The sequence below is a fragment of the Aspergillus heteromorphus genome, assembly GCF_003184545.1.
Source record: "Aspergillus heteromorphus CBS 117.55 chromosome Unknown BO70scaffold_4, whole genome shotgun sequence".
NCBI lineage: Eukaryota > Fungi > Ascomycota > Eurotiomycetes > Eurotiales > Aspergillaceae > Aspergillus > Aspergillus heteromorphus.
This window is the reverse complement of record NW_020290409.1, coordinates 1,069,230-1,081,430: the sequence shown is the minus strand read 5'-3', so window position 1 is coordinate 1,081,430 and position 12,201 is coordinate 1,069,230. Positions and strand designations below refer to the sequence as shown.

The 12,201-nt window shown below is 55.2% G+C and overlaps 5 protein-coding genes across 5 annotated transcripts; 3 read left to right on the top strand and 2 right to left on the bottom strand.

Annotated features, from left to right (window-relative positions):
• Window positions 1-856: 856 nt before the first annotated feature.
• On the bottom strand, window positions 857-1,622 carry BO70DRAFT_377654 (GPI anchored serine-threonine rich family protein; the record flags this gene model as incomplete). The annotated part of the gene is made up of 2 exons (XM_025545216.1): window positions 857-1,411; window positions 1,476-1,622. The coding sequence occupies 2 exons, from the start codon at window positions 1,620-1,622 to the stop codon at window positions 857-859; spliced, it is 702 nt and encodes a 233-aa protein (XP_025402458.1).
• A 1,501-nt stretch (window positions 1,623-3,123) lies between these two features.
• Window positions 3,124-4,573, top strand: BO70DRAFT_359552 (uncharacterized protein). The gene has a single exon (XM_025542563.1). It carries the CDS (start codon window positions 3,314-3,316, stop codon window positions 4,274-4,276), a length of 963 nt encoding a protein of 320 aa, XP_025402457.1. The 5' UTR covers window positions 3,124-3,313; the 3' UTR covers window positions 4,277-4,573.
• Window positions 4,416-6,343, bottom strand: noc4 (ribosome biosynthesis protein NOC4; the record flags this gene model as incomplete). Its single annotated transcript, XM_025547451.1, has 3 exons — window positions 4,416-5,623; window positions 5,677-5,888; window positions 5,936-6,343. The coding sequence occupies 3 exons, from the start codon at window positions 6,341-6,343 to the stop codon at window positions 4,588-4,590; spliced, it is 1,656 nt and encodes a 551-aa protein (XP_025402456.1). The 3' UTR covers window positions 4,416-4,587.
• Window positions 6,344-6,592: 249 nt separating this feature from the next.
• atp4 (F1F0 ATP synthase subunit 4) lies at window positions 6,593-7,622 on the top strand (the record flags this gene model as incomplete). The annotated part of the gene is made up of 4 exons (XM_025540127.1): window positions 6,593-6,623; window positions 6,689-7,143; window positions 7,222-7,444; window positions 7,503-7,622. The coding sequence occupies 4 exons, from the start codon at window positions 6,593-6,595 to the stop codon at window positions 7,523-7,525; spliced, it is 732 nt and encodes a 243-aa protein (XP_025402455.1). The 3' UTR covers window positions 7,526-7,622.
• Window positions 7,623-8,505: 883 nt separating this feature from the next.
• BO70DRAFT_164272 (tetratricopeptide repeat protein) lies at window positions 8,506-10,736 on the top strand. Its single transcript, XM_025538311.1, has 7 exons — window positions 8,506-9,239; window positions 9,313-9,340; window positions 9,402-9,495; window positions 9,610-9,916; window positions 10,139-10,203; window positions 10,402-10,475; window positions 10,542-10,736. Exons 1-6 carry the CDS (start codon window positions 8,661-8,663, stop codon window positions 10,427-10,429), a joined length of 1,101 nt encoding a protein of 366 aa, XP_025402454.1. The 5' UTR covers window positions 8,506-8,660; the 3' UTR covers window positions 10,430-10,475; window positions 10,542-10,736.
• The last annotated feature ends 1,465 nt before the right edge of the window (window positions 10,737-12,201 follow it).

Sequence of the window (12,201 nt, the reverse complement as noted above, 5' to 3'; positions counted from 1 at the left end):
CCCAGGTGGCCAGAGCAGACCGGCAAAGGGGAAACGGGAAATGGGAAATGGGAAATGGGGGCCAGGAGAGAGGCAGGCGAGAAGGATGCTATGGATCGAAGGCCGAGACAATGCTGGCTGCTGAGCAAAGGCGCGCTCTTATAAAATAACGGGAGATGTGATGTGATGTGTCTGCCTGTCTGCCTGTCACTGCGAGCCTGAACAAACCTGAACAAACCGATTAACTGCGGCTAATTCCTACCTAACAAGAATAGTAACCTGAGGCTGCCGCCACTAACCCCGGCCGCTAAGGCCGTCCCCCCGCCGGCATCCAATCCGCGCCCTTCCCTGGCCGGGGATCACCCTCCTGAAACAGGCCAGTTCGCGATGGGAAACAAGTGCAGCAGAGGGGTGCATGCAAGATACTTCTGACTAGTCGACCCTGACGTAATTGACTTCTTCATCGTTCTTTGTTGCTTATTATATCTAGTGGATGTCAAACAATAAAGAGAAGAGAAAACCCCCGGCTTGAAAGAAAAAGCATGGCCATCGTGGCCTTCTTCGAGGAAAACCAGCTTCGACCCCGAGTATCACCCACCCTTCCCAGCCCACGAAACACGCGCTTTGGCCATGCCACCTCAGTATGTACAGAAAACGAAACACAAGGACCCCTGAGGGCGAGAAGCAAAAAAAAAAAAATAGATAAAAAAAAATCATGGGTAAATATAGAATGCAACTGGATTGTTTGTGAAGATTCAGGAACCAACATCGTCCACAACGTATGGTAAAGGATTCAAAACAGATGACAGCCAGCCCTATCCCATCAAACGACTTTCTTTTTTTTTTCGATTATTGCCCTGGTTCCATTCGTTCGACTTCAATAAGCCAGGTAGAAAACCATAGCCACGGCGCCAAGGAGCAGGTCGGCGGAGACCAGGCGGAAGGACGCGCCGCCGCTCTCCATCGCGGCGGCAAGGGCACTCTTGCCGGAGGTCATGTTGGACTGGCGGCTCGATGGGGAGGTGCTCTCATCCGTATCCGTGACGTTCAATCCAGTGGTTCCTGCAGTAACGCTGTCCGTCTCGTCCCGAGGAGCGGTGTCAGTGGGCGTGGGACTCGGGGTGGTCTGGGTTTGGGTCGGCGAGGCGTCTTGCGTAGTCGTGACTGAACTTGAGCTGGGCAAAGGCGCTGTCGTGGAAGAGATCGCGGTGGTGGCCGAAGTCGTGCTCGCGGGTGGGTTGGGGTTCGAGACTTTCAAGAGCCCCGTGTAGTTCACTTGGCCATCTTGCTGGATCTGGAAGGCGTAGTCGTCACCATCTTCCACCGTGTCGTCAGGGGTCCAGGTGAAGGAGCCGTCGCGTGCTTCCGCAGTCAAGACCTTGACGGTGTCCAGGTCTTGAGCCGCACCTTTACGCAGCGTGACTTTAACGGGCTGCAAAGATCAATTAGTCACTTGTCTATGTGGTTGATGGAGGGAAAGTATGTGTATAGCATACCGCGTCAGAATCAGTCTCCCATTTCAGAGTGGTGGGGACGCCAGTGTATATGGCCGTGGGCCACTGCGTGAAGGCCAGTGCTGCTTCGGCAATTTGGACTTGGGCCAGACACGCCCAGACCGCAATGACGGACTCCGTCAAACGCATGGTTGCTGATAGGAGGGGATATAAAGGCGGTTTATAGGCAATGGAGAAGATAATGTAGAGACAGGATCCTGATACTTTGGAGATGATGTATCAGATGAAGCAACACAAATGTCCAGTGAGCTTCTTGCTATATGCGAGATAAGGATTCGACAAGCACAATCCACGTGTTCTTCCTAGTTAGTTGATCCCAAATACTAATACTTACCGAAGCTGTCAACAGCTGTTTCCTCTCGGGGGGTTGCAGAACGGCGTGGCGCGTACGGACGAGAAGCACCTGCGATGAAGGAGCTGGCAGGCACCTGGAGCCGATGGATGGACTTTTATTTCCTCCTTGGAACCCGTTTATTTACTGACTGACTGGGTCGCATGCCAGAACATGGAGGATGTAAACATGCCGGGCTGGTGCCACAGCATTCCTGGCAGTTTGCTCTCGCAAGTTGCCTGGCATGGGTTGAGGCGCGGGAATGTCTACAAAGCACCCACACGGTGGATGGCTCGACATTCTCCAGGCTGCTGATCAAGAAAAGCAGAAAAGCATTCGGATTGATTGCCGTGACACCACGGGCACAGCAAGTGCAGTATATCATCGTATGTATGGAGCGGCCCGGCGCAAATCTCTGGCAGAGGCCCCTCGGACAATCGATCTCTATTCTCTATGGTGTTTGCCTCGGATGGGCGGCGTGCACCAACCAGGATAAGAAACTGCATACCGTGTGTTTGAGCACTGCGGATCAGTTGCCCAACTATCCCCACCCCGGAGCGTTGACGGAGTTTCTTCTGCCCTGTCTATGTCCGACTAGCGCATAGTTAGATGGTCCCAGCTCCTGCTCACTGCAGGGTCAATTCTCCTTCGCGTGGGGTCGTGGAGACGTGGACGGCTGTTGTCCTGCAAGGGGGAGCAACGAAGGGGTCCGGATGACGAGAAGAGCCTATCAGAACGGTGAGGTGGTGGCTGCTGTAACACAATCCAGGCCATCCCTCAGAGAACTGCATGTCATGATGGCATGACTTTCGACGTGCATTTTGCCTTGAATCCGTAGCACCACCGTTGAGATCTTGGAGACTGGAGAGTCCCCCAGTCCTTATCAGGAACCAATGCTGAGCGACCAATCTCGTCGTCGACGAACCGAGTTGGGCAACAGAAGCGAGTTGAGGGACTCGTTTTCAGCCCCCAAAGCCACCAGGGTCTTCCAGAAGAATCGCAACGGTGACACTCGGCTGAGGGTCCATCGATTACCGAAAGCGGAAATCAGATAGGCCTCGTCTGTCTGTGCCTGACAGCGATAGAAATCAACCAGTCCCCAGTCCGCTGCGAGAGTTCGGCTCCTGATAAGCATCAGCAACACATCCGGATGCATCTGGAAGTTACTGTTGCTTTGGCCCTCGCACCTTCCCTCGTAGAAATGGAAAAGGAACCAACCATCCCTCCATAAACCCAATGCACGAACCTCCGTCGCTTCGACTCGCTCACTCACTCGCTCACTCACTCATCCACGCTCGTTTCTCCCTCCCCCCCGACTTCAGCCCGTAATCATATCGTCCTATTCCTAGCTAATGACATAGACTGTCAAGTCACTCACTCATTACCACGTTCTAAAGTCTTTCCCTCTCATTGTGTATTTACGATTCCGGCAAACCGCACATCCATCTACCCATCGATCTATCTTCTTACCACCCTACCGGCATCTTTCATGCTGCGCCTCATCCCTGGAATGTTGCAAGCCGAGCTACCGAAACGCACCGCGCCCTCATCGCCGGCGTGTGAGCCCCAGCCCACCGCGCCGATCCCACGAAGCACCACCACAACCAACACCAACGAGCAGTCCGAGCGATTCTACCGCACCGTCGAATGCGAGAACCGCCATGAATCCGCCGAGTTCCCCGATCGCAACGCGGTGGCGGAAGCCGCCGCCGTGCGGCGTCAACTGTCGCTGGAGGACACTCGCCGGAATGCGCTGCACACGCTCTCGCTGTGTCGCAGCGTGATCGCGAGCCTGGAGATCACTCGCCTCCACAAGTCTCGGACCGGGCTGCACTACTGGCTGGGGTTCTGGGAGCGCATCTACGAACGGCCGTTCGCGCGCATGCTGTCATCTCGAGTCACCGGCGCGTTGGCCAGGATCGATACGCTGTTCCGGGCGGTCTCCAACGAGCTGCACCAGCTCACGCGGCGGATGAACCAGGATATCACACACGCGACATCCGAGCAGGAGATCCTCCGTCTGCTCGAGCGGATGGAGGAGGAGGTCGGCACGCGGCGGAGACGGAGGCGGAAAAAGGCCCAGTCCATCGTGCAGAAGATGCGCGCCAATATCGAGTCTATCCCGGTCAAGGTCACTGATGAGCTTTTCGATGATCTCAAGCGCGGTGTCTTCGCCTTGGACGTCTATTGCGACTACCATCCGGGAGACTCGGTGGCGGAGGAGCATGAATCCGCTTGGCCCGAGCGATGCTCGCCCATGAGGTCGGTGGCGGTCTCCCCGTATCTCCAGAATCAATGGCACGAGTCCGCCGCCGCAGGCGCCTACATGCCCATGCCCTCGCAACTGGAGAGCGATCTGGGCTGGACCGAGCACGTCGAGGACTGGGTGAATCCGGACGAGGATCATTTCACCCGGGATCATCATGCACATACGACGGTTCATCATCGGTAGATAGGTGCCTGTATTTGGATGGTCGCTTGGTCGTGGATATATACTTTTCTCGGCTTCAACGGTCGAGATTGACCCGAATTATTGTTTCCATAGAGTAATTAGACGGCGAAAACGGCGTTCGTTTCTCTCTCTCACACACACACACACACACTCTCTCTCTCTCTTTCTCTTTAGACTAGGCATGACAAACTTTTTTTTTCTTATATAAAAAATCACCGTGATAATAAACCATCCGGATCCCAAATCTAATTATGTACGCTAAGAAGTGACAAATCTAAATGCACAGCCCCGCAATAGGATATATACTTTCATCACGCGAACCCCCACAGCTCCCTGACGAGACTGCCCGGCGCCGTATCCTGGCCACCGTCCTCCTCCAGCAACCGATCCGTGAAGATCCGCTTGGGTATTTGGTATTCCACAACGGGAGTCCTCTTGAACGGCCGGTCCTCGGTGCCCAGCTCCGCCTGCAGCATACCCTGGTAGGTGTAATCGAGGAAGTCCTCGAGGTTGTAGAACTGCTTGGTGAACTGCTCGGAGATGATGCGGGCGATGGCGGCGACGTTGGGATGGTAGTGGGATTGCAGGGTCTCGATCTCCCACAGACTGCTCTCGATGGCGTTTGTGCGGACGGGGTCGGTTTCCGAGGGGTCGAAGGGGTCGTCCATGCCCTCGGCTTCCAGTTGGGCCTTGAGGGACTCGGGGCGGACGTTGCGGTGCATCATCAGAGCGCAGGTGGGGTGCTCTTTCAGCAGGTTGTACATGAAGGGGACGATGGCGACGATGGCGGGGGGAGGGGCGTTGAGGGCGAGGCGGGAGAGGCGTTTGATGAAGCTGGCGATGAGGGTGGCGGGCAAGTGGGTGGAGGCGAGGAAGGTGTTCATCAAGCGGAAGAAGCGGGAGCGGTGTTTGGAGTGGAGCAGGTCGGCGTCGAGGAGGGAGTAGAGCTTGTGGTAGAACTGGGGGTAGTCGAGGTTCTTTTCCTGGATGAGGAAGAAGAGACCCGAGAGGGCGAGGAGGGAGGTCGCGCCGCCGACGTTGTAGGAGTCGGTCAGGAAGTCCATGAGCAGTTCGGGGCGGTTGAACCACGGCTCGATGTTGTGGACCATGATGCGCAGCAGGTTCTTGCGCTGCGATTGGGAGAGGTTGTTGCGCAGAATCGCCAGCCAGGCGTCTTGCGCGCGCTTCTTCTGCGAGTTGACCGACACCACCTTCTTGTTCTTCTGGCTGGATTGCGTGTAGAGACTCTCGAATTCGTGCTCGGGTCCCGGTACGGAGTCGCTTGCTGATAGTATGGAGATCAGGAGGTCGATGGTCTCGCTGCTGCGCTCGGTGGTCGCGTATTCACTGTTTGTTGCTGGTTAGTTGTGAGGGATGGCTTGGTGGAAGGTGGAACGTACGCAAGTTGCATGAAGGTGAAGTAGCGCACATCTTCGAATTCCTTGGTTTTCTCGATGAACTCGGACAGCACCGCCTGTCCGTTTGTGGCCTCGACGACGGATTCGAAAACGCCCTTGAACAGACCCGAGGACCAAACTTGGATGTCTTCGCCGGGGAGGTGTGTGGCACGTTCGTTGATGAGGCACAGGCAGAGGGTCAAGGCCGTGATCTGCTGGATGTTAGTGGGTCTGAGATGCAAGAAGACGGGCACATACGGACCTGAGAGGAAGAATCACTTTCGCGAATAATCGACAACAGGAGCTTCTGGTACTCCCGACAACGCTCCTTCAACCAAGCCACAATGACCTTCTCATTCTCTGCAGCCCGGCTGGTCTCCGTCATGTTCCCACCCGCGATCAACCGGCTGAAAACCCGACACAGGGCCACCGCGACGGCCATATTCGGTTTCTTCGCCGCCTCATCGGTGCTGAGCATGGAGATCAGGGTCGCGATGTTGTTGTAGTATTTCCGGGACTCGGAGATCTGGTCTTCGAGCTCCTGGATGTTGGCGGTCGCATCTGCGCGGTCGGGGTCAGCGACGGCACGGCGCTTGGAGGAGGGCACGGCGGCCTCCTTGACATTTTTCCTCTTCTTGGAGGCGACGGGCTTGACCGTCGGGGCAGGCATGGTGTCGAGGGGCGCAATGACGACGAAGAGTGGCAGTCCGATGTGGCATACGGCCCATTCCTGGTCTTTCCTGGTCTTTCCTGCCATGAATTTTTGGAGATCCCTCGGTTAGCGGTTTTTCCGCGCACGACGCTAGGCCGCAAGGGGCTAGGGGCGTCCGCACCGTCCCAACCGCCATCCCGACCGAACCTCAAGTCTCCTCATTTCCGTTCACCCATCACATCCTGTCAAGGTCTGTCCATCGCTACAATGGCTTCGCGTTTGGCTAAGAGCGCCCTTGGTATGCCGCCACACCATCTTTCCGGTCTGCTCTACCACCTGGTACTGTCTACTAACCCCCTCCAGGCGCCACCCGGCTCCGCCCGACCCTTCCCACGCGCAACGTCGCTCCCATCACTGCCACCTTGACCGCGTCTCGTTCGGCCTCCAACGTCCCGACCGAGGACCCCAAGAAGAAGGCCCAGTCGATCATCGATGCTCTCCCCGGCAACTCCCTGGTCTCCAAGACCGCCGTCCTGTCTGCCGCCGCCGGTCTCTCCATCGCCGCCATCAGCAACGAGCTCTATGTCATGAACGAGGAAACCGTGGCTGCCTTCTGTCTTCTCAGCGTCTTCACTGCCGTTGCCAAGTACGGTGGTCCCGCCTACCGCGAGTGGGCCGATGCTCAGGTCCAGAAGCACAAGGACATCCTGAACGCTGCCCGTGCCGACCACACCAACGCCGTCAAGCAGCGTATGGAGAGCGTCCAGGAGCTCTCCAGCGTTGTTGAGCTCACCAAGCAGCTCTTCGCTGTCTCCAAGGTACATCCCGACCCCCTTTGAGTGTCTGATCGGCTCTGTTCCCGGCGGTGGACGTGTGGTGCTAACGGGCTACCCCAGGAAACCGCTCAGCTTGAGGCTCAGGCCTACGAGCTCGAGCAGCGTACTGCCCAGGCCGCCGAGGCCAAGCAGGTGCTCGACTCCTGGGTGCGCTACGAGGGCCAGGTCAAGCAGCGCCAGCAGCGCGAGCTTGCCGAGAGCGTCATTGGCAAGATCCACAAGGAGCTTGAGAACCCCAAGGTTCTCCAGCAGATCCTCCAGCAGAGCGTCGTTGATGTTGAGCGTAAGTCGAACCCTGTCTGTACTACATTTCCCGATCGGACCCTCACAATGAGCTCTAGGCATCATGTCCACCAAGGCCTAAGAAGTGGACTTGCATGGATAGCCTCGTCAGCCTATGTACAAATTAAAGAACTTTTCTGTTGTCAATTAGACACAAGACCAATGTGGTCAGTTAAAAGGGAATCTGAGGGTCTCTTGTCGAGGCCTTGTCCCGTAGTAATTTCTTTCCGTAAAACTCCGGGTTGATGCTCTCGTTCGACGAGTCGTCACCGCCCCTTGATGCCATGCGTGGCTCTATCGCGATGTACCTACCAGGCATGATGTAATTGTCGAACTACGTAATTTCTTGGGCTTGTTATGTTTCAAGTTATTAACCCTGCAGATATAAGTTATAGCAATGTTTATCAGTCTGTATATATATATATTATTATTTTTTGAGCGAGGGGTAGTTATTTCTGAATGGACGTTCGGCCAAGATGGTTGCGGGATATGTATGTATTTTGATGTATTTTGATGTATTTTGATCTGGTGGAACGTGCCAACACAACAACGCTCTGCTGCAAGATTGACTAATCCCCAGTCCAATCCCAACTCCAGCAAACCAGTGACCTGAATACCTCCTACCCTCCTACTTGACCCCTACTCCCATGAAGCTCTCTCTCTACCGTTCTTCTTCTCGCAACCCGACCTTGGTGTCCTCCGTACTGTGCCTGGATGAAAGGATTGATTAATGACCAGGGGTCCAAAGTGGATCTTGGCCTGCGATCCGCGCCATCGAATATCCAACAGCCGGCCAGCAGCCGAACATCCCAGCTCTATGTGTGACAATGGCAATCAAAAGCGACGCAGAGATTGCGGCGGTGGCAGAGCGTCAACCATGGTTTGGCTGATGGCAGCCCAGGTTTAAAAATAACCGCGACAGGAAATCCGTCATCAAACAAGGTTCTCAGCCTCGACGCTGCGCTTCCTTTCTCCCTCGTTGTCTTTGACCTCTGTCATGCCATAAGGCTGAAGAGTCGCCGACTTTAATATCCAGCCTGTTCTCCAGGGTCTTTTGTCTTTGTTCCCTCTATTCCAGTCCCCCTTTTCAGTTCTCATCTCCCCCCCCCAGATTCAGACCCCCGACCCCATCTCGTCCCTGAACGCCCGGCTGAGGCGCTGGTATCCACTCCCCTCCGCAATAAGCCAGTGCGCAACGCCCATCATACCATCATACCATGCCGCTGCGCGAAATACTTCACAAGAAGGACTCGCTGAACGTGTCGGCGGGTCGGTATGCAGACGATCGCATTCCTGCCACCACCGTCCCCCAGATCACCTTCGTCCGCTCCGACACCACCTCGCATGAGGTCATCCGCCCGCCCGCCTTCGATGGCGATGTCGATCACCCCGATCATCAATATCTAGACCCCGTGCCTCCATCGCCGTCGCATCGAAAATCATTCAACCCGTTTCGTCGCTCGCGAGCGCCGTCCGAATCCTCAGGCTCGACGACGTCCCCCACGCGCCAGCGACGGCTAACGCATCTGCTGCATCTCGATCGGGCCGGCACGCGGACCTCCAGCTCGTCGTCCGTCAACGTTCCATCGGATCTTCTGCAGGTCAACGGGGATAAAGGCGATGAACAGGAGAGGGAGGCACAATGGGAGCGAAGGGCGACGGTGCTGGTGCAGCGAAATCCGCAACTCGCGGCCTCGTGTCTATCGCCTACCTCGCCGACGGGCTTTGGATTGGATGGAGCCCCGTCGCGGTCCCGAAGCTCGAGTGTGAATCGGGTCAACGACCCGGGGGAGGATGTAAGTGGTTGGATATCTGCGACGGTGGCCAAATCAGTGTGGGGATCTAACCAACACATAGGTCAACATCCAGGAGGCGATTCGGCTCCATGAAGCGGGAGGTATGAGGAACAACAGCCACAAAGATGGTCGTTTTGGTCAGTCGCTTACACCAAAGTACAGATCTAGAACGGTCAACCAAGATGATTGAGTGCTTAGCAGACCCCAACGGTGCCAACAATGCGCTGAGCCAGGTGCTCTTTGGACTCGCGCTGAGGTGAGAACCCACCGTGTCGCTGTCGCGCTTCGTTTACGCCCGACGGTTCCTTATCATGGACTGCGTGTTGGATGGGCTCTACGGCTATATGATACTGACTTGGGTGGACTATAGACATGGTTGGGGATGCACGCCCGATCCAGACCGAGCCATCCTGTATCTTTCGGCCGCGGCCTCGAACTCGGCCTCGATCGAGTCGGAGGCGTTACAGGCCGGCATGAAGAAGGGGGGAGCGGCCAAGGGGGAGCTGGTACTGGCTATCTTCGAGCTAGGCAACTGTTTCCGGAACGGCTGGGGCGTGAAGAAAGACCCGATGGCAGCGCGACAGTACTACGAGACGGCGGCCAATCTGGGCGACACCGACGCGATGAACGAGGTCGCTTGGTGCTACCTGGAGGGCTTTGGGGGGAAGAAGGACAAGGTTCGTGCTGATTGCGTAATGGTTCCTTTGCTTCAATCAATCCATCCTGGGTGATATGTCCTGATTTGCCCTGGCCCTGACCCCGGCCCTGGGGGTGCCTCTGGGCCTCTCAGCTCGGGCATCAATGCTTCCCTCGAGGCGCGCATCACTCTTTGGATCCCCCTTGATGTTTCGTGATCATCCGGCTGGCCAGTTGACTAACTCTGCGCGCGCCATATTTAGTTCGCGGCCGCCAAGTACTACCGATTGGCCGAGGAGAAAGGCAGCAAATTAATGGGCAATTCCTGGTACGTTAAACTCGCCCTCTGCACCCAACGATCACCTGCAGGTTGCAGGTGCTACGGCGCATGTTTTTCTGCATTTGCATTGATAGGCGCTCGTGGAGTTTCCGCAACCCGCGCCATGCAAACCGGCGTCACGCTCTCCGCCAACCACAGCCCCATCTTGCCCCAACTTCAGGCTGACATGACGTTGCTCATCCATAGGATCTGGAAGGACAAGTACAACCCTTAGATAGTTAGGGCTGTGCTGTGTCCCTGTTACAGACCCGCCTCCGTCTGTCCGTGCCCGTGCCTGCTTCCTCTTCTGTCTGTCGAGAATTATGGCGTAGCTGAAGCAACGCAAGGCTTGCATCGAGGGTCCGGTACCACCACCACCACCACCAACCACCCCATCCATCCAAGGATTTCCCTTCTCCCTCACCATCATCCGATCCGTCCTCAACCGACAGACTCCACCCACACCCCAGACGGCAGACGGCAGCCCGGGGGGAACACAGGCCTCATCCCTCCCCCCTCCTCTTCTCAAAGCACCCCCCTCGCCGAGCTTACCACCCAAACCGTCAGCCTCATCTTTCATCTCTGGAACCCAATCTCTCAAAACCGAGGGTCCCAGCCACCATACGGTACTTTTTCTTTCTCTCTCTCTCTCTCTCTCTCTCTATGTTCACTTTCTCACTTGTATCTTTTTTTTGCTTCCCTTAGCCCGATCCGATATCACGCTCTCATTCTTCTTCTGCTGTTGCTACTGTTGTCCTTGCTGTCATATTACACCCCCCACATCACACATACGACACACACCCAATAACAGACATGTTTATACCCCATCCCGCAAACATGAAGCCTGAAGCAAAGTACCTTGCATGAGCAGTGTATAATATAGTATAATGTAGGCTGTAGGCTGTAGGATATAGGTACGTGCTGAATCCTGAATGACAGAGGGACGGGCTCAGTAAGTAGGGAAATAGGTACAAAGGACCTCGGTCGCTGTCTGCTGTTTGCTTGCTTGCATGCATGCCTGCATGCATACATGCATATCCGACCAACGTGCAATCCACAGCCGTGCTATAAGCGACGTTATGCCTGGTATGGAGATAGATAAGAGATAGGCTCGAGCCCCCCATCCGCATCCGCATCCGCATCCATCTCTTCCCTTGTCTTCCCATCTCACCCCTTCCTTAATACCACTACCAGCAGCATGGGATCTAGACTGCCAGCGAGGAAATTATCATACATATTACGAAGCGTTAATGGCTTTAATATTGATATCCAACTTGTCTTGGGTATATGCATGCATGCATGCATGCATGAGTGGATTGGATTGGATGTGTGTGTGTGTGTGTGTGTGCTTGTCTGCAATACAGAACAGAGTAGCTATTGCCAAGTAAACAGATTTCTGAACTGAACATGGGGGTAGTACGAAGTCCAACACTGACACCAACAACACAGCACACCACACTATATATATCAGAACCCCATTAGCAATAATAGTAGCAATGGTACACCCCAATATAGATAAAACCCCAGATATGAATTCGTATATCTGTCGTATGCGGCTAATCCAACAAAACACAACACAACACAACCCAGCCCAGCCCAGCCCAGCCCAACAAAACAAATAAACATGACCCACCCCAACCCAAAAATAATAATACCATAATGCAGGCCATACTGTTAAGTGTAGCTATAGAGTCCAGCCCGGAGAAAGTAAGCGGTGGGGTGGTTCGTCGGTAGGTCAGTAAAATCCTTTTCTTCGACACTATAGGGTGTAGAATGTAGAGTGTAGAGCGAAGACCGCGATGGGTTCAGACAGGGGAAGATGAAGCAAGGTTGGCTAGGCCAATATCTGTTCCTCAGTATGGGGGTGTAGGGTGTAGAGTGGAGCCTGGGGTATGTTTGGCTTTAACGTGGTAATGGTGATGGTGATGGTGATGGTGTTGTGGTGGGCGCAGAAGGAGGGGTTCATGGATGTGAAGGAGTGGTTAACCTTCCTCTCCATGGATATTA

Coding starts and splice junctions, on each gene's coding strand:
- BO70DRAFT_359552 (XM_025542563.1), top strand. CDS start 3,314: ATGCTGCGCCTCATCCCTGGAATGTTGCAAGCCGAGCTACCGAAACGC.
- BO70DRAFT_164272 (XM_025538311.1), top strand. CDS start 8,661: ATGCCGCTGCGCGAAATACTTCACAAGAAGGACTCGCTGAACGTGTCG. Junction 9,496..9,609: donor CTCTTTGGACTCGCGCTGAG/GTGAGAACCCAC, acceptor GGTGGACTATAG/ACATGGTTGGGGATGCACGC. Junction 9,917..10,138: donor TTGGGGGGAAGAAGGACAAG/GTTCGTGCTGAT, acceptor CGCCATATTTAG/TTCGCGGCCGCCAAGTACTA.